The sequence below is a fragment of the Salvelinus namaycush genome, chromosome 3, assembly GCF_016432855.1.
Source record: "Salvelinus namaycush isolate Seneca chromosome 3, SaNama_1.0, whole genome shotgun sequence".
Lineage (NCBI taxonomy): Eukaryota > Metazoa > Chordata > Actinopteri > Salmoniformes > Salmonidae > Salvelinus > Salvelinus namaycush.
In genome coordinates, this window is record NC_052309.1 from 24,553,681 (window position 1) to 24,580,419 (window position 26,739).

General features: G+C 42.5%; 2 protein-coding genes across 3 annotated transcripts; both read left to right on the forward strand.

Annotated features, from left to right (window-relative positions):
• The first annotated feature begins 17,313 nt into the window (after nt 1-17,313).
• Nucleotides 17,314-19,385, forward strand: LOC120043702 (reticulon-1-A-like). The gene is made up of 6 exons (XM_038988252.1): nt 17,314-17,522; nt 17,735-17,873; nt 18,561-18,630; nt 18,820-18,866; nt 18,984-19,042; nt 19,283-19,385. Exons 1-6 carry the CDS (start codon nt 17,314-17,316, stop codon nt 19,383-19,385), a joined length of 627 nt encoding a protein of 208 aa, XP_038844180.1.
• Nucleotides 19,386-21,071: 1,686 nt separating this feature from the next.
• Nucleotides 21,072-26,081, forward strand: LOC120044284 (ras-related protein Rab-4B-like). 2 transcript variants are annotated; one of them, XM_038988891.1, is made up of 8 exons: nt 21,072-21,236; nt 21,560-21,640; nt 21,918-22,032; nt 22,509-22,571; nt 22,702-22,856; nt 24,042-24,137; nt 24,341-24,507; nt 24,720-26,081. In XM_038988891.1, the coding sequence occupies exons 1-7, from the start codon at nt 21,221-21,223 to the stop codon at nt 24,457-24,459; spliced, it is 645 nt and encodes a 214-aa protein (XP_038844819.1). In that variant the 5' UTR covers nt 21,072-21,220; the 3' UTR covers nt 24,460-24,507; nt 24,720-26,081. The 2 variants fall into 2 exon arrangements, with proteins under 2 accessions (XP_038844819.1, XP_038844820.1); XM_038988892.1 differs by having other exon boundaries at nt 24,763-26,081.
• Nucleotides 26,082-26,739: the final 658 nt, after the last annotated feature.

A 26,739-nucleotide genomic window follows, 5' to 3' on the forward strand; every position in this document is an offset into this window, starting at 1 on the left:
GGCTACAGCAGCTGACAATGTGGACTGGGCGTCTTTTCTCTCTCCTGTGGGCCTGTGGGCCGTTGGCTAGGCCTGTGCCCTGCTGTGTGCTGCCTGTGTAGGCCCGTTGCTCCAGGCCTCTCAGAGTATGGGTGCCCAGGTTGATGCTGTTGGTCTGGCTGATGTATTTTCTCTGTGCTGATGCTTCTAGCTGCTCACCCCTCTCTCTCTTCTGTCTTCCTGTTCTCTCTGGAAATCTCACTGATCTGCACTCTCTCCCATTTTTATACCTTCTCTGTCTTTGTTAGCTCTGCCTCTACTCTGTAGTCTTTTGATTTCACCTTCTCTATCTTTTTTCATAGCTCTTCCCTTTCTCCATCTTTTCGCTAGCCGTGTTATTTTCCCTGCCTCCTCTGTGATTGCTTGGCTATTTATGTTCACCAATCCCAGAGCAGCATAGCTCATCCATGTCATGCATGCACTGTCACTCTCCCCCTCTCCCTTCCTATCTGTGCCTCTGTTTTTCATTCCTCCCCTACCAGCTCTCTGCTAATCTCAACCTTTAATGAGTTTGGATTATCAAGCTTCTACGCCTGTGGATTAGAGGAGTGTCAGCCTTTTATAATAGCAGCACAGACTACTGCATGTGAGAGGGCGGAACTGGGAGAGAGAGAGAGGGAGGGACTGGGAGTAAGGAAGTGAAGGAGGCAGGGAGAGAGAGAGATAGGAAGAGAGAGCGAGAGAAGGCTCATTTACATTATGCATTGATGCTCCCTTTGAAACCCATTATGAGCCAAGTGGTGGTTCATTTTTTGTGTTTTACTTTGCCTTAAGCTGAATCTGTGAATGACGCACTTAGTTCTGGCCTTGGCCAGTATTCATTTAGAACTTGCCTGACACTATTCATACCCATTATTCATATGCAAATAAATACTGAACCCTGGTATAGACTAGATTTGATTGATTCAAATCAAATCAAATCAAATGTTATTTGTCACATGCGCCGAATACAACAGGTGTGTAGATCTTACAGTGAAATGCTTACTTACAAGCCCTTAACCAACAATGCAGTTTTAAGAAAATACCTCAAAAAAGTAAGAGATAAGAATAACAAATGATTAAAGAGCAGCAGTAAATAATAGCGGGGCTATATACAGGGAGGTACCGGTACATAGTCAATGTGCGGGGGCACCGGTGTCGAGGTAATATGTACATGTAGGTAGAGTTATTAAAGTGACTATGCATAGATAATAACAGAGACTAGCAGCAGCAGCGATCAAGAGGGGGGGGATGCAAATAGTCTGGGTAGCCATTTGATTAGCTGTTCAGGAGTCTTATAGCTTGGGGGTAGAAGCTGTTTAAAAGCCTCTTGGACCTAGACTTGGCGCTCCGGGATCGCTTGCCGTGCGGTAGCAGAGAAAACAGCCTATGACTTGGGTGGCTGGATTCTTTGACAATTTTTAAGGCCTTCCTCTGACACCGCCTGGTATAGAGGTCCTGGATGGCAGGAAGCTTGGCCCCGGTGATGTACTGGGCCGTACGCACTACCCTCTTTAGTGCCTTGCGGTCGGAGGCCGAGCAGTGATGCAACCAGTCAGGATGCTCTCGGTGGTGCAGCTGTAAAAACTTTTGAGGGTCTGGGGACCCATGCCAAATCTTTTCAGTCTCCTGAGGGGGAATAGGTTTTTTCGTGCCCTCTTCACGACTGTCTTGGTCTCTTGGTGGACGCCAAGGAACTTGAAGCTCTCAACCTGCTCCACCACAGCCCCCCGTCGATGAGAATTGGGGCGTGCTCGGCCCTCCTTTTCCTGTAGTCCACAATCATCTCCTTTGTCTTGATCACGTTGAGGGAGAGGTTGTTGTCCTTGCACCACATGGTCAGGTCTCTGACCTCCTCCCTATAGGCTGTCTCATCGTTGTCAGTGATCAGGCCTACCACTGTTGTGTCATCGGCAAACTTAATGATGGTGTTGGAGTCGTGCCTGGCAGTGCAGTCATGGGTGAACAGGGAGTACAGGAGGGAACTGAGTATGCACCCCCGTGTTGAGGATCAGCGTGGCGGATGTGTTACCAACCCTTACCACCTGGGGGCGGCCCATCAGGAATTCCAGGATCCAGTTGCAGAGGGAGGTGTTTAGTCCCAGGGTCCTTAGCTTAGTGATGAGCTTTGACGGCACTATGGTGTTGAACGCTGAGCTGTAGTCAATGAATAGCATTCTCACACAGGTGTTCCTTTTGTCCAGGTGGGAAAGGGCAGTGTGGAGTGCAATAGAGATTGCATCATCTGTGGATCTGTTAGTGCGGTATGCAAATTAGAGTGGGTCTAGAGTTTCTGGGATGATGGTGTTGATGTGAGCCATGACCAGCCTTTCAAAGCATTTCATGGCTACAGATGTGAGTGCTACGGGTCGGTAGTCATTTAGGCAGGTTACCTTAGTGTTCTTGGGCACAGGGACTATGGTGGTCTACTTGAAACATGTTGGTATTACACTCAGACAGGGAGAGGTTGAAAATGTCAGTGAAGACACTTGCCAGTTGGTCAGCGCATGTTCGGAGTACACGTCCTGGTAATCCATCTGGCCCTGCAGCGTGATCACACAGTCGTCCGGAACAGCTGATGCTCTCATGCATGTTTCAGTGTTACTTGCCTCGAAGCGAGCATAGATGTTATTTAGCTCGTCTCGTGTCACTGGGAGGCTCTCGCAGTGATTTTAAGCAATAATTAATGGGAGGACTTCTAAGCTGGTGATATAAACCCTTCTCTTTCACAAGTTATCACAACAAAACATTTTTATTTGAGATTTGTGAGATTTTTTTGTCATAATTTTTTTGTCATCAATCTACACAAAATACTCAAAATGTCAAAGGGGAAGGAAAATTATATATTTTTTAAAGAGGGGTTGACTCTAGATGTGCAATACCATTGATCACTCCCACTGTCCTGTGGGTTTTCAAGAAAGGCAAATTAATGAAACTGTCTGAATTACATTCCCCTGCTAAGCACAATAGATTGAGCTCTAGGGCCTATTATAGTGCTATGCTGTGTTTGTCTAATACCATGCAGTAGATAACACTGGTAGGTAGACACTAAAGCAAGATTAAAGATTTAAAAAAATATATATATAACTCAAATATAAGTATTCAGCTCCCTGAGTTAGAAACACTTTTGGCATCGATTACAGATGTTATTCTTCTTGGGTAAGTCTATAAGAGCGTTGCACACCTGCGAAATATTTGCCCATTATTCTTTTCAAAATTCTTTAAGCTCTATCAAGATGTTGGGGATCATGGCTAGACAGCAATTTTCAAGTCTTGCCATAGATTTTCTAGCATATTTAGGTCAAATCTGTAACTTGGCCACCATGGAACAAAAACATTTGTTCATAACTCCACTATTATGTCTGAGCTGACAAGGTAAAGATAAAACTTAATGCATTGGGACCAGCTCCTTCACAACATGGCTCAATTATTATACTAATGGCGACTCAAGAACATTCACTGTCTTCTTGGTAAGCAACTCCAGTTTAAATTTGGCCTAGTATTGTAGGTTATTGTCCTCTTGAAAGGTGAATTTCCTCTCCCAGTCTCTGGTGTAAATCAGACTGAAGCAGGTTTTCCTATTTTGCCTGTGCTTAGCTCCATCCCGTTTTTTCCCCCCTGGAAAAACTCCCCAGTATTTGCGATGTCAAGCATACCCATACCATGATGCAGCCACCAACACTCTGGAAAATAAGGAGGCAGTTACTCAGTGATTTGTTGTGTTGGATTTGCCCCAAACATAAGGCTCTGCATTTAGGCCAAAAAGCATGGTCCTTTGCTGTGTATTTTCCCCTCATTATTACTTTAGTGCCTAATTGCATACAAGATGCATGTTTTGGATATTTTTATTCTGTATATTTGCATTCTTCTTTTCACTCTGTCATTTAGGTCATTATTGTGGAGTCACTACAATGTTGTTGATCCATCCTCAGTTTTCTCCCATCACAGCCATTGAACTCTGTAGCTGTTTTAAAGTGACCAATGACCTCATGGTAACATCCCTGAGCAGTTTCATTCCTGTCCTGTAGCTCAGTTCAGAAGGACGCCTGTATCTTTGATGTCTGGGTGGTTTAATACATCATCCACAGCATACATATTAACTTGACCACGCTTAAAGAGATTTTCAATGTCTGATTTGTTATAGTTACCCATCCACCAATCACTGCCCTTCTTTATGAGCCTTTCGAAAGCCTTTGTATTTGAATCTGTGCTTGAAATTCAATACTTGACTGAGGGACCTTACAGATGTTGCATGTATGGGAGACAGAAGAAGGGTTGGTCATTCAAAAATCATGTCAACCCCTATTATTTCATACAGAGTGAGTCCAAGTAACTTATTATGTGATTTGTTAAGCCCAATTTTACCCCTAAATGAATTTAGGCTTGCCTAAACAAAGGGTCTGAATACTTATGCAACTACTATATTTTAGTTATGAATGTTTTATTTAGCAAAACATATATAATAATAAACACAATAAAATGTGAAGAAATCAAAGGGGTCTGAATACTTTTGCAAACACATGATGATATAGCATTTATGATTTCATTTGTCATTTTGTAATAGAAAAAAGTGATGAAGGGGAATCTTATTTTGTGTCTTCACGAGAGTGCTTTTGTGTATGAATGTAACACATTTTATTTATTTATTTTATTTAACCTTTATTTAACTAGGCAAGTCAGTTAAGAACAAATTCTTATTTACAATGACAGCCTACCAAAAGACAAAAGGCCTCCTGCGGGGACGGGGGCTTATTTAATAAATAAAATTAAAATACAGGACAAAACACACGTCACGACAAGAAAGACAACACAACACTACATAAAGAGAGACCTAAGACAATAACATAGCATGGCATTAACACATGACAACACAGCATGGTAGCAACACAACACGACAACAACATGGTAGCAACACAATATGGCAGCAGCACAACATGGTAGCAGCACAAAACAAGGTACAAACATTATTGGGCACAGACAACAGCACAAAGGGCAAGAAGGTAGAGACAACAATACATCACGCAAAGCAGCCACAACTGTCAGTAAGAGTGTCCATGATTGAGTCTTTGAATGAAGAGATTGAGATAAAACTGTCCAGTTTGAGTGTTTGTTGCAGCTCGTTCCAGTTGCTAGCTGCATCGGACTGAAAAGAGGAGCGACCATAAGGGCTTTGTTTTATATGGGTTATGTATTCTTAACATCTTAAAATCAATTAACCCGTAACTCCTATAAGGATTAAATGCCTATACATAAATACTGACCTCTGGTAGAGTGATAGGCCTATGTTGAAAACCTGTTCCTATGATTGGCTGAGGGATCTTGTTTTGTATAACAGACAGGCCAAGGAACCAAGGGTCTCTCTGGAGACCAAGGAACTGTCTGCACTTAAAAACATGCTGATGTCTCAGGTTCCCCACGTTATGTGAATGTGCGAGTGTGTGGCTGTGTGTGTGCCTGTGTGCCCTTAAAGAGGGGGTATCCAATTGCAGGATAAAATTAGGCCAGCAAGGCCCTATACTGCTGACGGGGCTGGTAGGGCCAAATAAAGATCCTAGCGAGGACCATAGGAGTGCAGGGGGTTCTAGGAGAGCAGCGAGCAGCAAGAGGAAGCGAGTGGGGTGGGTTGTTTGCACAGCAATCAGCTGCCAAAATGGCCATCAAAGGTAAGGTGGTGTAAATATGTGACTTGGTCTTAGGTAGACTTGACCTTTGTGTATGGGCTGAGGTCTCCAGCTGGTTTGGGACCAGTGAGAGGGGCTCTACTACTGGGCAGGTGGAGAATTACAGGGCAGGAAGATTAATTCCGATCAGTTCTCTGATAGAGAGCTACAGTTGGTGGAGAGAGGGATAGACAACAAAAACAAAATGAGTTGCTGACATAATGGTGTTTAGCAAGCCTCTTTCTTCTTATATGCCTGTGAGGAGTGATGACTCAGAGATTTAATCTGTTTTGGCCATGTTGAGGAATCATTATGGGCACAGCTGTTGGGTATTTAGGGTCAATGGTTGGGGATAGGAGGGAACTCGGCTCTATCTATGAAACATTCCTGGATGTTAGTAGTAATCAGATAATTACCTTCTAGATTTACACTGGTGTTAGTGAGCTCACTGGAAGTTTCAGCTGTCACCGAAACGACATGTCAGTTTCACTGCAGATCTGCTGTGCATTTGAACTCTCTAATGTATTGTGCAAGTGTGTGTGTGTGTGCGTGTGTGTGTGTGTGTGTGTGTGTGTGTGTGTGTGTGTGTGTGTGTGTGTGTGTGTGTGTGTGTGTGTGTGTGTGTGTGTGTGTGTGTGTGTGTGTGTGTGTGTGTGTGTGTGTGTCGCCTCACCACCCTATGAACTGATGTGTTGTGAACAGAACCATAAAGACAGTACATGGGTTTCTGTAACATTACATAAAGAGAGACCTAAGACAACAACATAGCAAGGCAGCAACACATGACAACACAGCATGGTAGCAACACAACATGACAACAACATGGTAGCAACACAACATGTTTGCAGCACAAAACATGGTACAAACATTATTGGGCACAGACAACAGCACGAAGGGCAAGAAGGTAGAGACAACAATATATCACGCAAAGCAACCACAACTGTCAGTAAGAGTGTCCATGATTGAGTCTTTGAATGAAGAGATTGAGATAAAACTGTCCAGTTTGAGTGTTTGTTGCAGCTCGTTCCAGTCACTAGATGCAGCGAACTGAAAAGAGGAGCGACCCAGGGATGTGTGTGCTTTGGAGTCCTTTAGCAGAATGTGACTGACAGAATGGGTGTTGTTTGTGGAGGATGAGGGCTGCAGTAGATATCTCAGATAGGGGGGAGTGAGGCCTAAGAGGGTTTTATAAATAAGCTTCAACCAGTGGGTCTTGCAACAGGTATACAGAGATGACCAGTTTACAGAGGAGTATAGAGTGCAGTGATGTGTCCTATAAGGAGCATTGGTGGCAAATCTGATGGCTGAAAGGTAAAGAACATCTAGCCGCTTGAGAGCACCCTTACCTGCCAATCTATAAATTATGTCTCCGTAATCTAGCATGGGTAGGATGGTCATCTGAATCAGGGTTAGTTTGGCAGCTGGGGTGAAAGAGGAGCGATTACGATAGAGGAAACCAAGTCTAGATTCAACTTTAGCCTGCAGCTTTGATATGTGCTGAGAGAAGGACAGTGTACTGTCTAGCCATATTCCCAAGTACTTGTATGAGGTGACTACCTCTAGCTCTAAACCCTCAGAGGTAGTAATCACACCTGTGGGGAGAGGGGCATTCTTCTTATGACCTTTGTTTTGGAGGTGTTCAGAACAAGGTTAAGGGTAGAGAACGCTTGTTGGACACTAAGAAAGCTTTGTTGTAGAGCATTTAACACAAAATCCGGGGTGGGGCCAGCTAAGTATAAGACTGTATCATCGGCATATAAATGGATGAGAGAGCTTCCTACTGCCTAAGCTATGTTGTTGATGTAAATTGAGAAGCGCGTGGGGCCTAGGATTGAGCCTTGGGGTACTCCCTTGGTGACAGACAGTGGCTGAGACAGCAGATTTTCTGACTTTATACACTGAACTCTTTGAGAGAGGTAGTTAGCAAACCAGGCCAAGACCCGTTAGAGACACCAATACTCCTTAGCCCATAAGGATGGAATGGTCTACCGTATCAAAAGCTTTGGCCAAGTCAATAAAATAGCAGCACAACATTGCTTAGAATCAAGGGCAATGGTGACATCATTGAGGACCTTTAAGGTTGCAGTGATTTCAAGGGTGCATCACTTTCAGGAAAACCAGCTCATTCTACGACTTGGATGACAGCGAGCTATGGAATTCAAAAGGTTCTCATCTTCCCCGACTGCACCATGGAGGTGATGGAGCAACGGCAAGCATTCCGAGATGTGATGCAGACCATGAGAGAGGCGGAGGTGAAATACAGCCTGCGATTTTTCCAGCCAAGCTACGTGTCCATCACAACGGCATGACAAGAGTCTTCGCCAAGTCCATAGAGGCTTCAAGTTTGTGTCACGGATCCTCTGGTACTGCTGCTCATTCCGTTCACCAGCTCCGGAAGTCTACGTCATCAGCCTTCTAGGCGTCACTGAACTGGATTTACTACCACCAACCCCGGACTGTCTTGTCTCATTACGCACACCTGGTTCCCATTCCCCTTGATTAGTATGTTATATACTGTATGTGCCCTCTGTTCCCCATTGTCCTTGTCGGTTATTGTTACCATCTCCGTTGGTCCTGTGCTGTTGTATCGACTTCCATGTTACGTGTTATTGTGGACATCCATGTCCCGTGTATTATTTAGAGGTTTACACCTTCATCTTTTGTTTGGGTGGAGAAAATTTAACCCCCTATTACGTATTCCTGCGCTTGACTCCTATCATAATACAGCGTGACAGTTACGTATCAAAACTACAGCAAACCCTCTGAAAAGGTTAAATCTTGCCACACATTTCTGGGATATTGACTGAGCAAACTGTGGATTTTATGTTCATTCATAAATGGTATCGTATTCATTTGTTTTCCAGCAACCGCGAAGAGCGCTGTTAAGTCTGACTGTTAGCTTGCTAGCATAATATTGGGTCTGTTCTAGCCATCATGCCCGGCGGTCTTCATTTACAGTGGGGAAGGCGGGTTTCTCTGGGTTCTTTTACTGTGTTTTGTTTTTGTTTTCTGCTGCCAGACAAGTTTTATTTGAATTCGTACATGTTTAAGAAGTTTTATTTGAAATGCCCTTGGATATAAATGCCAGGAAACGATCATGGGAATCAGTCAGATGTTAAAGGTGGAATGTGCACGGTCTCGGGCACGCGTGCAAAAGGGGTATGGTATTTAAGCACTTGAAATCACTTGGTGCTAACATAATTTTCCAACTGGATTTCTCGAGTTTATCAATCACCCTTCTCTTCCAAGGCTAGAGGTGTTGCTATTCTCTTTCGTAAAAATATCCCTTTTCAACTCTCGTCCATGTCTACAGACCAACACGGTAGGTACATCATAGTATCATGGAACATTAACTCTTTCCCTATCACCCTATTGAACGTCTATGGCCTAAAAATTGATGACCCACATTTATTTCGTAATGTTTTTGATTTACTCCCAGATTGACAGACTGTCTACACCTACTCCACCAAATATCACCTCTGTCCAGGTTCTAAATAATCTAATCAAATCCAGGAATCTAGTGGACATCTGGAAACTGCAACATCCCACAGACAAAGACTACTCATTCTACTCTCATGTTCACAAGTCTTATTCTAGAACCGACTACTTCGATATATTCCAAATTGATACCCAATGTGCTCAATTCGAAATACCATAGCATCTAAGTGATCACAGTCCAATTATTTTGATTGACTGCATGACAGCCAAGTTGAATGAGTTCCTCAAGACTAATGACACAGGTATCTGATTCTACACTATGGGAAACTTTTAAAGTGGTTATGAGAGGTCATATTATTCATGAGTCTGCCATAAATAAGAGAATAGCATTTGACTGGATAAGATATTTTTTAAAACTCCCCGCTTTGGAGGAGACAATCAGAACATCACCCTCTCAGGTTGACTACAACAATATTTTGAAATTAAAATATGAAAACAATTACATTCTTGGTTCAATCAAATTTCATCAAATATATTTATAAAGCCCTTCTTACATCAGCTGATGTCACAAAGTGCTGTACAGAAACTTAGCGTAAAACCTCAAACAGCAAGCAATGCAGGTGTAGAAGCACGGTGACCTGGTTCCCAGGTCAGTAATCTCCTATTAAAGCTGAGACAAAAACGATTTGAACTAGGGGACAAACCGGAAAGGTTGCTGGCTAGACAACTAAAGGGTGCATAGCAAATAGAGCAACCGTAAAATCCGGTCTGAGGCGGGCACCTTGCTGACAGATCCTAAAGAGATAAACAACTGCTTCAAAGAATTTTACTCAGCTATATTCTTCCAGATCCGATGCTTCCAGTTCTGATTTATCAGCCTTATTTGATTCCATCAGCCTGCCAAAACTTCATGATGGCGGCAAAAAAATTATTGAAGAGTTTCACAACAGAGGAAATAATCGAGGCAAGAAAAGCTTTCCCACCTGGAAAGGCTGCTGGCCCTGATGGTTTCAGCTGTGAATTGTATAAAACATTCAGTGAAGCTTTCGCTCAGCTCTTACTCAGTATGATCACTGATTCAACAGAAAATAAGATTTTCCTGAAATCATTGTATGAAGCCAATATTTGCCTTATGTTAAATAAAGGCAGAGAGGTAACAGATCCTGCAAAATATAGACCGATAGCATTGCTTAATTTCGACCAAAGTGCTTGCTAATATGTTGAACAAACATGTAACAACCATTATTCGTCCGGATCAGACGGGGTTTATCTCCGGCAGGTTCTTTTTTTCTAATGTGCGCAGGCTGCTTAACAGTCTATATGGAAATCATGGGAAAGGCTCCAAGGTGGCTATTATATCGCTAGATGCTCAAAAGGCGTTTGACCAAATAGAATGGTCATACATGTTCAAGCAATCAGTAGGTTTGGATTTGGCGACTCATTTATCGTCTGGGTCAAAATGCTTTATGCCTGTCCAACAACCTCTATTCTGACCAACAGAGACAAATCCAGTCCCTTTGGGCTACCCACTCAGTCCTCCACTCTTCGCTGTCGCCCTTGAACCCATCGCGATACAAATAAGGGATCATCCTAATATCCAAGATCTTAAAGTTAAAGTAGGAAACATAGAAAGCCGCATTTCGTTATGCGCAGACGGTGTGCTTCCATACCTCTCGGACCCAGTAGCATCTGTCTCTAACCTACTAGACTTAATCAATTCATTTGGCAAACTATCTTGCTATTCAATAAATTGGGAGAAAGCATCTCATGTGTATCTCAGATAATATTACAGCAAGTGAGCTAGAGAGGATACCATTTAAAGTGGTGCATGACCACTTAACTTACCTGGTACTAAAAATACCTAGAAATCCAAAGCTCATCTTCAAGCTTAAATAAGTGAGCAGGTTGCAAAGCTAAAACAAAAAATAGAGAGTTGGATAATATTTCCTCTTTCTATGACGGGGTACATTAATGCCATAAAATGTTTTTCTCTTCCCAGGTTTCTTTAGCTTTGCCAGAATCTTCAAATGTTTCTTACCTCTTCATTTTTTAAGACATTAGACTCGCCAATCTTGCCATTTGTCTGGAGTTACAAAAACCATCCTATTTGTAATGCTCACTTGGAAAAGCCCAAGGAAACTGGCCTACCCATCTTTAAGCATTAACTTACTGGGAACTGTGTTTTCCTGATAAGTTGGGCACGGATGTCCCCCTGTGGCAAAATATGGAAGTCAAGTCTGTAACATTCCTTTCTTCCAGCCTTGCTTTTCTCTAAAGCAGAGTGCCCAAACAAACTGAGAGGCAACAACTTTGTTTTGAGAAATTCTTGAAAAGTTCTAAACCAGATTAAGCATGTTTATAAGGTGCCTGATACCTCTGTATACACCCTGATATTCTTTAATAATTATTTCGTTCCATCTCGGTCTGATAAGGTGTTTTTTGAATGGAGGGAGAAGGGTCTGACCACATTGAAGATTTATACATAGATAAGCAATTAGTATCATTCATCAACATGTTTCAAGCAGACTACCATAGTCCCTGTGCCCAAGAACACTAATGTAACCTATCTAAATGACTACCGACCCGTAGCACTCATGTCTGTAGCCATGAAGTGCTTTGAAAGGCTGGTCATGGCTCACATCAACACCATCATCCCAGAAACCCTAGACCCACTCCAATTTGCATACCGCACTAACATATCCACAGATGATGCAATCTCTATTGCACTCCACACTGCCCTTTCCCACCTGGACAAAAGGAACACCTATGTGAGAATGCTATTCATTGACTACAGCTTAGTGTTCAACACCATAGTGCCGTCAAAGCTCATCACTAAGCTTATGACCCTGGGACTAAACACCTCCCTCTGCAACTGGATCCTGGACTTCCTGACGGGCCGCCCCCAGGTGGTATGGGTAGGTACCAACATATCTGCCACGCTGATCCTCAACACAGGGGCCCCTTAGGGGTAAGTGCTCAGTCACTTCCTGTACTCCCTGTTCACTCATTACTGCACGGCCAGGCACGACTCCAACACCATCATTAAGTTTGCCGATGACACAACAGTGGTAGGCTTGATCACCGACAACAACGAGACAGCCTATAGGGAGGAGGTCAGAGACCTGGCCGTGTGGTGCCAGGACAACAACATCTCCGTCAACGTGATCAAGACAAATGAGATAATTGTGGACTACAGGAAAAGGAGGACAGAGCACGCCCCCATTCTCATCGACGGGGCCAGTGGAGCAGGTTGAGAGCTTCAAGTTCCTTGGTGTCCAATCACTAACAAACTAACATGGTCCAAGCACACCAAGACAGTCGTGAAGAGGGCATGACAAAACCTATTCCCCCTAAGGACACTGAAAAGATTTGGCTTGTGTCCTCAGATCCTCAAAAGATTCTACAGCTGCACCATCGAGAGCTTCCTGACTGGTTGGCAACTGCTCGGGTAGTGCGAACGGCCCAGTACATCACTGGGGCCAAACAGCCATCCAGGACCTCTATACCAGGCGGTGTCAGAGGAAGGCCCTAAAAATTGTCAAAGACTCCAACCACCCGAGTCAAAGACTGTTCTCTCTGCTACCGCACGGCAAGCGGTACCGGAGCGCCAAGTCTAGGTCCAAGAGGCTTTTAAACAGCTTCTACCCCCAAGCCATAAGACTCATGAACATCAAGTCAAAAGGCCACCCAGACTATTTGCAGTGCCCCCCCATCCCCTCTTTACACCACTGCTACTCTCTTTTGTCATCTATGCATAGTCACTTTAATAACTCTACCTACATGTACATACTACCTCAACTAACCGGTGCCCCCGCACATTGACTCTGTATTGATACCCCCCTGTATATAGTCTCGCTATTGTTATTTTACTGCTGCTCTTTAATTACTTGTTACTTTTATCTCTTATTCTTTTTCATATATTGTTTAAACTGCATTGTTGGCTAGGGGCTTCACGGAAACATGGCTCACTCAAGACACGCTATCGGAGTCGGTACAGCCAGCTGGTTTCTTCACGCATTGCGCCGACAGAAACAAGCATCTTTCTGGTAAGAAGAAGGGCAGGGGGTATGCCTTATGATTAACGAGACGTGGTGTGATCATAACATCATACAGGAACTCATGTCCTTCTGTTCACCTGACTTAGAATTCCTCACAATCAAATGTCGACCGCATTATCTACCAAGAGAATTATCTTCGATTATAATCACAACCGCATATATTCTCCCCAAGCAGACACATCGATGGCCCTGAACGAACTTCATTTGACTCTATGTAAAATGGAAACCACATATCCCGAGGCTGCATTCATTGTAGCTGGGGATTTAACAAGGCTAATCTGAAAACAAGACTCCCTAAATTCTATCAGCATATCGATTGTGCAACCAGGGCTGGTAAAACCCTGGATCATTGTTATTCTAACTTCTGCGACGCATATAAGGCCCTCCCCCGTCCTCCTTTCGGGAAAATCTGACCACGACTCCATTTTGTTGCTCCCAGCCTATAGACAGAAACTAAAACAGGAAGCTCCCGCGCTCAGGTCTGTTCAACGCTGGTCCAACCAATCTGATTCCATGCTTCAAGATTGCTTCGATCACGTGGACTGGGATATGTTCCGCATTGCGTCAAACAACAACATTGACTAATACGCTGATTCGGTGAGCGAGTTTATTAGCAAGTGCATCGGCGATGTCGTACCCACAGCAACTATTAAAACATTCCCCAAACCAGAAACCGTGGATTGATGGCAGCATTCGCGCGAAACTGAAAGCGCGAACCACTGCTTTTAATCAGAGCAAGGTGACCGGAAACATGACCGAATACAAACAGTGTAGCTATTCCCTCCGCAAGGCAATCAAACAAGCTAAGCGTCAGTATAGAGACAAAGTAGAGTCGCAATTCAATGGCTCAGACACGAGAGGTATGTGGCAGGGTCTACAGTCAATCACGGATTACAAAAGAAAACCAGCTCCGTCGCGGACCACGATGTCTTGCTCCCAGACAGACTAAACAACTTCTTTGCTCGCTTTGAGGACAATACAGTGCCACTGACACGGCCCGCTACCAAAACCTACAGACTCTCCTTCACTGCAGCCGACGTGAGTAAAACATTTAAACGTGTTAACCCTCGCAAGGCTGCCGGCCCAGACGGCATCCCCAGCCGCGTCCTCAGAGCATGCGCAGACCAGCTGGCTGGTGTGTTTACGGACATATTCAATCAATCCTTATCCCAGTCTGCTGTTCCCACATGCTTCAAGAGGGCCACCATTGTTCCTGTTCCCAAGAAAGCTAAGGTAACTGAGCTAAACGACTACCGCCCCGTAGCACTCACTTCCGTCATCATGAAGTGCTTTGAGAGACTAGTCAAGGACCATATCACCTCCACCCTACCTGACACCCTAGACCCACTCCAATTTGCTCACCGCCCCAATAGGTCCACAGACGACGCAATCGCAACCACACTGCACACTGCCCTAACCCATCTGGACAAGAGGAATACCTATGTGAGAATGCTGTTCATCGACTACAGCTCAGCATTTAACACCATAGTAAACTCCAAACTCGTCACCCTGGGTCTCGACCCCGCCCTGTGCAACTGGGTACTGGACTTCCTGACGGGCCGCCCCCAGGTGGTGAGGGTAGGTAACAACATCTCCACCCCGCTGATCCTCAACACTGGGGCCCCACAAGGGTGCGTTCTGAGCCCTCTCCTGTACTCCCTGTTCACCCACGACTGCGTGGCCATGCACGCATCCAACTCAATCATCAAGTTTGCAGACGACACTACAGTGGCAGGCTTGATTACCAACAATGACGAGACGGCCTACAGGGAGGAGGTGAGGGCCCTTGGAGTGTGGTGTCAGGAAAATAACCTCACACTCAACGTCAACAAAACAAAGGTGATGATCGTGGACTTCAGGAAACAGCAGAGGGAGCACCCCCCTATCCACATCGACGGGACAGTAGTGGTCCACTCACACAGACAGTGTGGTGAAGAAGGCGCAGCAGCGCCTCTTCAACCTCAGGAGGCTGAAGAAATTCGGCTTGTCACCAAAGGCACTCACAGACTTTTACAGATGCACAATCGAGAGCCTTCTGTCGGGCTGTATCACCGCCTGGTACGGCAACTGCTCCGCCCACAACCGTAAGGCTCTCCAGAGGGTAGTGAGGTCTACACAACGCATCACCGGGGGCAAACTACCTGCCCTCCAGGACACCTACACCACCCGATATCACAGGAAGGCCATAAAGATCATCAAGGACAACAACCACCCGAGCCACTGCCTATTCACCCCACTATCATCCAGAAGGCGAGGTCAGTACAGGTGCATCAAAGCAGGGACCGAGAGACTGAAAAACAGCTTATATCTCAAGACCATCAGACTGTTAAACAGCCACCACTAACATTGAGTGGCTGCTGCCAACATACTGACTCAACTCCAGCCACTTTAATAATGTAAAAATGTATGTAAAAAATGTATCACTAGCCACTTTAAACAATGCCACTTCATATAATGTTTACATACCCTACATTACTCATCTCATATGTATATACTGTACTCTATACGATCTACTGCATCTTGCCATCTTGATGTAATACATGTATCACTAGCCACTTTAAACAATGCCACTTTTATATGTTTACATAACCTACATTACTCATCTCATATGTATAGACTGTACTCGATACCATCTACTGCATCTTGCCTATGCCGTTCTGTACCATCACTCATTCATATATTTTTATGTACATATTCTTTAATTTCTTTACACTTGTGTGTATAAGGTAGTTGTTGTGAAATTGTTAGGTTCGATTACTCGTTGGTTATTACTGCATTGTCGAAACTAGAAGCACAAGCATTTTGCTACACTCGCATTAACATCTGCTAACCATGTGTATGTGACAAATAAAATTTGATTTGATTTGAAGTAAGCATTTCACTGTTCACCTGTTGTTTTCGGCGCATGTGACTAATAACATTTTATTTGAATTAAATAATACATTCAAACTCTTCCATTCACTTTTTTCTGTTATTTACAAGTCAGACACTATATCAAAGGGAAAATTCAAAATGTTGACACCCTCCCTGTACAACATCATTTTTATGATTTGCTACAGCGCCCTCCCAACTCAAAACACCTCATCTCAGTTAGTCTCCTTTTTTCCAACTATACAGAGGCTTTTACTAGTCATTTCAAGGAGACCTGGGGTAAAGAGTTAAATATTGAGATCTCAGATGATCTATGGGGAGAAGCCCTTTCTAGAATTCACTCCTGTTCCATCAATACCAGATATCAATTGATACAATACAAAGTCATGCATAGACTTCATTACTCCAAAACCAAATTGCATAGACTTTACCCCCAGGTCTCCCCGATGTGTGACAAATGTAAAGCCTCAGAGGGTTCATTTTAACTAATCTTTTTTGGCTCTGCCCCCTACTCAATAATTTCTGGAGAAACATCTTTGGTATTCAAAGGTAAATGAGAGGGCCATTGAACCTGACCCAGAACTTTCTCTCTTTGGCTGCTCAGGGTCTGTTCTAAGATTGTCCTATGAGGAACAACAGGCTCTGATGTTTGAATGGTGGCTGCAAAAAAAATTATCCTCACAGAATGGAAGTCACCCAAACCCCCTTGATTCCGTAGATGGACTAACTCCTCTTCTCAAGATCTGGGGTCTGTTTCAGAGACTGATTGTGAACACTGAATTGGAACACTTACTGTTGTTGTAACTGTCATTGTTGCTCTATTCTTGTCCCATGTCTTGCTTAAGCAATACTTCATTTCATATGTGTGGCAGCTGTTTAATTTTTTTTTATTTGTGTGTTTGTTTTGTACTAAACTGCAAAAGAAAATCCTTTAAAATATAATATGCAAAATAAACACACAAAACACATTAAACATCTAAGATAGACTACTTCTCTTTCTATGTATCTCTGTACACAACTCTATATTAAGCGCGGTTTGAATTCCTCCGGCTCTTTTCCTCAGATGAGGTGAGCTCCACTGCTCTCCCAAAACCGCTCACCCAGATCAGTTGGAGCACCAGTCCTGATATCCACACTTATTCATCTCTACGACTCATCTATCTCTCCCTCCCATTCACTTATTGTCTTCCACCACTTATTAATGAATTAATAAATAATGGACTTAATTATCTATACCCGCTCCATCCTCTCACTGTCTCTTTGCAGTAATGGACCTGATCTACTGGCAGGATGTGGGGAAGACAGGGCTGGTGGTCACAGGGCTGGTGATAGGCCTGGCTAGCCTGTTCCAGCTCAGTTCCGTCACCATGCTGTCCTACCTGTGTATCTCCATCATGTGTCTCACCTTCCCCCTACGCCTCTACTACAAACTCCTAGAGCTGATACGGAAGATCCCTGAAGGAGTGCACCCCTTTCAGTAAGCACAGTTTACAGCAGTTACGATGCTGTAGTTTAGAGAAACATGCTTCAACCTCAATATGTAATCATTGGAGCATGAAAAACCAACAGTCATCTGTGAATGGCTCTGTGCATCTGTTGGTAGAACATTCTTCTTGAAACTAGGTATTTGTTTGATGATGTGTTTGTGCGTGTGTCTGTGTGTGTGTGCGTGCGTGTGTGTGGTACCAGGTCTTATATAGGAGACGACAGCTCTCTGACAGATGAGGAGACTGTGTTGGTGGTGGAAGAGGTGGTGCTAATGATTGCCTTCGCCGTCACAGAGATCAAACGCCTGCTCTTCATCGACAGCATCATGGACTCCATCAAGGTCAGGGGCCAGTACCAATGTCCCTCAGAAAACTAAGAGAAAATTCAGTGTACTATACCGTAATGAGGTCTCTTCACAGTCCCTAAGTCCAGAACAGACTATGGAAGGCGCACAGTACTACATAGAGCCATGACTACATGGAACTCTATTCCACATCAAGTAACTCATGCAAGCAGTAAAATTAGATTAAAAAAATAGATAAAAATACACCTTATGGAACAGCGGAGACTGTGAAGCAACACAAACATAGGCACAGACACATGCATACACAGAAACAATAACATACACACACCTACACATGGATTTTGTGTTGTAGATATGTGGTAGTCGTGTATTGGCCTGAGGGAACACACTTAATGTGTTGTGAAATCTGTTGTGAATGTATTGTAATGTTTTAAAAATTCTATAACTGCCTTAATTTAGCTGGAACCCAGGAAGAGTAGCTGCTGCCTTTTTCCATAAAAAATACAAATACAAATGTGTGTGGGGACTGGGGAGGAAGGTAGAAGTCAAAGTCACATAATCACCAGCACTTGAATCAGACAACATAACTGGTTCTCCTGAGCTCTTACATCAGTAACATTAAACAATACATCAACAAAACATAATCATTGCTTCATAAGCTCACATGCTATCGCTTCTGTTGCCAAACAATGCCAATCTAAAAAGCTGTTGCTCTGTTTTCAGTTTGTGGTGCTGCTGTACGTGTTGACCTATATGGGCATCACGACCAATGGTCTGACCCTGGTGATAGTTGGTGAGACCCTACTGATCCACTCAACACCTGTCTATCTGACTGTCTTACACCACACTGTCCTACAGAACCATCCTCATACATCTGATAATTATGCCCTAATAAGTCCTGTTTCATTCAACTGCTCTGATCTGTAAATAATAACGTAAACATAGTTTGTTGATCTGATTTCTTTCTCTGTCTCTTTCGCAGGTGTCATCTGTGTTTTCTCTCTTCCTCTGTTCTACAAACAAATGCAGGTGAGGCAGTGAGCTCCTGTTGTTCATAGACTATTTGTTGAGAGAATATTATAATGTAATCCACATAACAGCAGCAACCAAAGGACTTTGTCTAATCTACACGTGTTTGGATGACAGGGGCGAATGAAAAGGATTAGCAAAGCGGTCAGAGGCCTCCTGAGGAAAATCAAAAACTTGTAAGTGCTGCACAAGCCTGTTCAAATGACTGATATGACTGTTCAAATTTTTTATATAGCTAATTTTATCACTAAACCCTACAGGGACATTTAATATCCTGTTCTAGAACATTCATGTCACAATAACCCAACAAACCTTTGCTAGCCACATTACAAATATCTCTTAATGTATGTCATTTTTGACGCAATTTAAAAAACACTGACTTCCCCGTTTTGAAAGGATCCCTTTTGTCTTTGCAGGTTTAAGATGTTGTACAGTAAACTGAGACCCTCTCCTGCGACTACACCTGCCACAACAGCCACTCCCACCCCGGCCCCAAAACACAAACACAAGTCAAAGTGATGAGACAGAGAAAGGGGGATCTATGGGAAAAGAGGGGGGTCACTCATACTTCTTATCTTATCATGCCACCTGGGATCAGGGGCTGGGCAACTACTGATTTGGGAGGCTACTGGTGCTTTTATATTTCCATTTTCTCATTGTGGTGTCTGTGAATGGAAGCAAGATTTCAAATCCAGTGTTTGGTCTTGGTACATATAGGCCTACTGAAGATTTTTCGTCACAAATCTTGTTCTCGAGGCACAAGCTGACAGCCACAATGTCATAAAATCAGGTTTTAAACCTAATCTTAACCACACTGCTAACCCTAATGCCTAACCCTAACATTAAATTAAGAACAAAAAGTAAATTTTTGTTTTCATTAATTTAAAAAATAAATGATAGCCAATTACTACTTTACAGCTGGCCCATCTAAGAGGAAATCGCTCACTTATGCCTCCAGGTCAAGACAGGAGGGAATTTATATTTAAATCTTAAAGACAACAAGCTTGCCTTGTCATGAGTCAAATATTTGTTTTTATATCACATAACACGTGCCATCTTAAGACAACACAGGGTGAATACTGGCTATCTAACCACATGCCCAAAACTGTAATTGACTTTGAGAGTACACTCAAAGTGTGAGAATGGGTACTTACTCAAAGTAAGTGTGAGAATGGGTACTTACTCAAAGTAAGTGTGAGAATGGGTGAATGGGTACTTACTCAAAAGTGGCAAACTTTTGGGGGGATTTTTGCTTAAATTGTTGAATAAATGTTTCACCATTTCTAAACGGCTCCTATTAATTCATATTTTTTGGCATCTCAGAATGTCACTGTCAAAGGATGAGGACAGACAGAAAGACGACAGACAGACAGGCAGATAGACAGACACACACACACACACATTAGGCTATATCGTTTAATTATTAATTTAAAAAAATAATTCTACAACATTTTATGATTAGGTAGGCCTAAATAATTATCAGAAATATTTTTTTGTTATTTTATTTAACCTTTATTTAACCAGGTAAGCTAGTTGAGAACAAGTTATCATTTACAACTGCGACCTGGCCAAGATAAAGCTAAGTAGTGCGACACAAACAACAACACAGAGTTACACATGGAATAAACAAACGTATAGTCAATAACACAATAGAAAAGTCTATATACAGTGTGTGCAAATGAGGTAAGATTAGGAAGGTAAGGCAATAAATAGGCCGTAGTGACGAAGTAATTACAATTTAGCAATTAATATAACTGAAATATAACTGAATGATCCACAAAACACATAATAGCTGAATACATGTTATCATCAAAAGTATTGCAACTGACAGGTTGAGTCAGAGTAAAATATAGATCAAACAGCTACAGGCAACAGAGGCTATGTCCAAGATTATGCCCCACAGTTATCTTGACACCTCTCTGAAAACGGTCGTCACTATTTAGCACAGCCACAAAGTCATAAACCCCGCCTATTTCTACAATGAATGTTCTTAAAATCTGATTTTAAATCTAACCTTAACTAAATTGCTAACCTTATGCCAAACCGTAACCTTAAATTAATACCAAAAAGCTACTTTTTGTTTTTCGGAATTTTAACGATATACAATTTGACTTTGTGACTGTGGTAACTAGTTACAACCTCGGTAAACGAATCATTTTACGTAGCTAGGTCGTTGAAATTTTCGTCATCACGTCCTGTCAACCCTATGCCTCTGTCTTGGATGGTAAAAGAGATGAATCCTTCTGATTAAATGGGATTTATGCCAATTTGTGAAATATAGTCTTCATATTTGATAAGCAAATAGTTTGTAATTGACATTGCGGCACTTGAAGAGCTTGAAGACATCAAAGGAAATGACAGAAACGTATGGTAAGCAAAGCAATATCTGGCTTCACTGTCTCCTAACCTTAATGTCCGTGCTTTCGTCTGGGACAAGAAACAAGATGAAGCTTGCAAGCTAAATAGCCGCCTATAGCAAGTTGTCAACCATTACTTACAACATCTAGTTTTCTAAATCTTTATCAGTCGTCGCCAGGAACCCTAACCACTGCTTCTGTTTAATTTGTGAGAAAATGACATTGCTAGTGGCTTTCAACAACACCCTGCTCTTGGCTTCCGCCTTGTGGTCAGTCTGTAGTCGTGTGATGTAGTAAATGTTTTATTGATTTTTTTTCTCCATTATTCTTTTCCAGATTTCCTTTTTAAATTCTTGGTGATTGGAAGTGCAGGATCAGGGAAATCCTGTCTTCTCCATCAATTTATAGAAAACAAGTGTAAGTCAAATTGTTATCATAGTGATTATGTTGAACTTCCAGAAAGAGGTTATGTCTTAAAGATCACTGCCCCCACGGACATGGTACTGTAATGTTAAAGTAGGGTACTGTAATGGTATTCACTACCAGGTTTTTGGATAAGTTTACTCTACTTTTACATTAGGCTGTATCACACAACATGAAAGATGACAGCAATGCTCCTCTACCAAATGTAACAGAGAGTGTAATTAACTATGGTGTCTGTACTGTACTGTGTTTTCTGTTCTGTACCATGTAGTCAAGCAGGACTCCAGCCACACCATTGGGGTGGAGTTTGGCTCCCGGGTGGTGATGGTCGCCGGTAAGACGGTCAAGCTGCAGATCTGGGACACAGCTGGACAGGAGCGATTCCGGTAGGTAGCTCTACTGGGCTCCTGAGTGGGGCAGGGGTCTAAGGCACTGCATCTCAATGCTAGAGGCGTCACTACAGACCCTGGTTCGATTCCAGGCTGTATCACAAGCTGCCGTGATTGGGAGTCCCATAGGGCGGCGCGCAATTGGCCCAGCGTCGTCCGGGTTAGGGTTTGGCCGGGGTAGGCCGTCATTGTAAATAATAATTTGATCTTAACTGACTTGCCTAGTTAAATAAAAATGTAATAAGAAAATGTAAAATACTGCACATTAACAGGAAGCATGTCATCTGTGCATGACTGTCTAATGTTATCTCAGCAGGATGTTCATTTGATCGGAGAGAGGTCGTTACTGGGGTCATTTGAGAGACATTCAAATGACTGGGATTTGATCATCAGATAGATTGGATTAGATCATGAGATAGTATTTTTGGATGTTCTAAGAGTCTGCTCTGACTCTTTTCCCCCCCTGCTTTCAGGTCAGTGACTCGCAGTTATTACAGAGGGGCAGCAGGGGCTCTCCTGGTTTATGACATCACCAGGTAAGACCCTGATTTGGACCAATTACAAGTCAACAGTCACAGTTCATAATATCACTTTATTCCATTGCAGCCACATCAGTTAATTTTAAACATAATTATATTTCTGTGTCTATCTGTCTGTGTAACCAAGTCGGGAAACGTACAATGCCCTGACCAACTGGTTGACAGACGCTCGAACGCTGGCCAGTCCAAACATCGTCATCATCCTGTGTGGGAACAAGAAAGACCTGGAGGCTGACAGAGAGGTCACCTTCCTCGAGGCGGCCCGCTTCGCCCAGGAGAACGGTAATGTAGCCTAATGATCCTGCATAGTGATAATGTAGCCTGATGACTATATAAGTCTGGGACCAAAAGGCATCTGAACAGCTTCTACCCCCAAGCCATAAGACTGCTGAATAGTTAATCAAATGGCTAACCGGAATAATGCATTGACCCTTTTTTGCACTGGCTCTCTTACACTGAGTCTATGCACACTCACTGGACTCTACACGCACACACGCACAGGCACACACACACACACACACACACACACACACACACACACACACACACACACACACACACACACACACACACACACACACACACACACACACACACACACACACACACACACACACACACTACACACACACTACATAAAAACTCACACAAAACACACACACATGCATATTGACGCCACACACACTTTCACATTCTCCACATACGCTGCTGCTAATCTGTTTATTATCAATCCTGATTGCCTAGTCACTTTTATCCCTACCTACATTACCTCAATTACTTTGTACCCCTGTACATTGACCCGGTACCAGTACTCCTTCTATATAGCCTCGTTATTGTTATTTATTGTGTTACTATTTTCAATTTTTATTAGCAAATTTTCTTCGTTTTTAAGTTTGCAATGTTGGGAAAGGGCTCGTAAGTAAGCACTTCACGGTAAAGTCTACACCTGTTGTGTTTGGCGCATATGACAAATATAATTTGATTTGACATGATCCTGCGTAGTGATCGAAAGACGGTTGATGTTTGCGTCTTTAAAGACAGGTGATGTTTGTGACTATAAAGATGGGTGATGTTTGTGACTATAAAGACGGGGGATGTTTGCGTCTATAAAGACGGGGGATGTTTGCGACTATAAAGACGGGGGATGTTTGCGACTATAAAGACGGGTGATGTTTGCGACTACAAAGACGGGTGATGTTTGCGACTACAAAGACGGGTGATGTTTGCGTCTATAAAGACGGGTGATGTTTGCGTCTATAAAGACGGGTGATGTTTGCGACTATAAAGACGGGTGATGTTTGCGACTATAAAGACGGGTGATGTTTGCGACTATAAAGACGGGTGATGTTTGCAACTAGTAAGACGGGTGATGTTTGCAACTATATAAAGACAGGTGATGTTTGTGACTATAGATAAAGGAGATTGGTCGTGTATCCATGTTGTCTCTCTTTGTTGTTATAAAAACAGAACTGATGTTCCTGGAGACGAGTGCCCTCACCGGTGAGAATGTGGAGGAGGCCTTCCTTAAATGTGGTCGCACCATCCTCAACAAGATAGAGTCAGGTAATAACACATACACTTACACTCACTTATTACTAATAGCTGCCCAAGGAGCCATGTTGTGCACTAGGGAATTGCATGCATTCACATGACCTAAAGTGACAACTGTGTGTGAACTGTACTGAACTGTAGAACTGTGAACTGTACTGTATATCTATGAATTCGTTTTCTCATGTGTTTAATATATGGATGTGTCTCGTCTGTAGGTGAGTTAGACCCGGAGCGGATGGGCTCAGGGATCCAGTATGGTGACACAACGGTGAGGCAGCTTCGCCAGTCGCCACAGGCTGGCTCAGCACAGGGCAGAGATCAGTGCAACTGTTAAAGGCTAATGCTAACCTAGCTCTAAGACACACAGAACCCATGTCTCCAGGTAAGTAGTTCATTTCATTAAACCTGTACTGATAACAGTGTGGCTGTTTGCAATTACATGTGTATTACAAGTGTTGTGTTCCTTCAATTGATCATCTGCTGTGATTTCCTTGATTTATGATTTTTAGAGCACTTAAAGATAGGCTTAACTTGTAGCATAATTTTGGTTATAAGGTTTTCATAAACTTAGTTAACAGTTATATCTCTCTCTAGGGCCCGATGTAAATCTTTCTTCTAACAGTCTCTGCACACTCAGGCCTCTGGAGGACTGCCCTGTGACTCTTGACACCTGCTCTTGGACTACTTCTGGAGAGACCCTGTGTAAAGATTTGGGCTGGGTTGTCATGGAGCTATCTGGGTTGTCACGGAGCTACTCTCCTCCAGGCCTTTCTCTCTCTGACTACTGCTCCAGTCCACGTCGCCAGGGAATACAAGTGACATCAGCAGAGAGGACTGGTCAGTCACAGAGCCAGGCCAATGGACACACACAGGACATTTGATTTCAATATCTTTACTCAGAAGCAGCCACAGCAGCTCACAAACCTCTCACTGTTCAAACTCTGATGGGACCGACATGATGTAAGGAGAACATCACACTTTAATTTGTGTCTAATCTCTATAAAAGTTAAGCCTATTTATTGGTTGTGTTGAAAACTGTAAGATATTGTAAATATATCAAAAGGAAATATAACATTTATGTGATATTTGTGTAAAATGTTTTAAGAGACTGAAAAAAAGCAGAGGACTTGTGGTAGTCACCGTGTACACCGTGTACACACACTGTAATGTGTGAATGTGTTTGTGAAAATTGTTACAACGTTAAAGCTGGAATCCTTATCGGTGAAACGTCTTGTTTGCTCTATTACAACAACAAAGAAGTTATTTCAAACAATGAACACTGTTTTTTCCCTCAGACATCATTGCATGGCAGAGGAGGCTGGTGGGAGGAGCTGTAAGAGGATGGGCTCATTGTAAGTGCTGGAATGGAGTCAACGGAACATAGTCAAGCATATGGTTTCCATATGTTTGATACTGTTCCATTTATTCAATTTCAGCCATTACAATGAGCCTGTCCTCTTATAGCTCCTCCCAACAGTCTCTTCTGTAATGCACGCATGATGGAACGGCAGGTTATTTTTTTTACCACAATACTGGATGCTCATATCTTCTGTTTCAAAACAATAACAAATGCGCCTATAACATTGCACTGTTTCACCTTTCACAGATCTCAGCTTTAATATCTTTGACTGACTATCATAATCTTCAATTTTGGGACAAACAAATAATATGTATTTTAAATGTGTAAGGTGTTGTGCAATGATTATGAAAGGGTTAAGGCCATATCTAAATCCATTCTAACCAGAATGTCCTTGATAGATTGAGTGATAATTGGTGTATTTACTTGATGTAAAGCACAAATGTGAAAATCTACATTTTTGCATATATCTGGACTATGATCTTACGTATGACCTGTCTATCTATAAAATGTATCACTATGTGTGCTAGATGTAACTGTTGAACTGAAGAACTGCCCCTCTTTGCAAAGCCTGTATGATCTTGAATTAATAAATTATTAAACCAAATGTTCATTAAACTTTCTATTGCTATGACTTTCTATTTCTATGAGTGTGGCTAAGAAACATAAACACAATCCTGTTCCTACACACGTCAACATAGGATGAGTCATATTCAGTGATTAAATTGAGCCGGACTCCTGCACCTAGGGTCAAAGGGAGGAGCCAAAGAGAAAAGTAGGATATAAGTAGCGTAAACCAAGGTTAGGGTTGTGGTTGTGGCTAGGTGTAGGGTTGGGTGTGGTGTTCTAAATTTCTTTAAGATGGTCATACTATGGATCATTTAGCTATTTGATTTTGAATTTAGGTATAAAAATAAGTAATTTGATAAAATATTGAATTTGGACTACAGCTATAGCCCAGAGAAACAGTTAAATAACACATTCATAAATGGAAAAAAAGACAGTAAAACATTTTATAATTAGAAACAAGGTTTTGAAGTGTTTGTCGTTTATCTAGGAGATAAAAGAAAGCTCAGGAAATATATAAATATATATATAATTTACACATACAGTGCCTTTGGAAAGTATTCAGACCCCTTTAATTTTTCCACATTTTGTTACGTTACAGCCTTATTTCTAAAATAGATTAAATAATAAATTAAACAAAATTGTCAGCAATCTACACACAATACCCCATGATGGCAAAGTGAAACATTA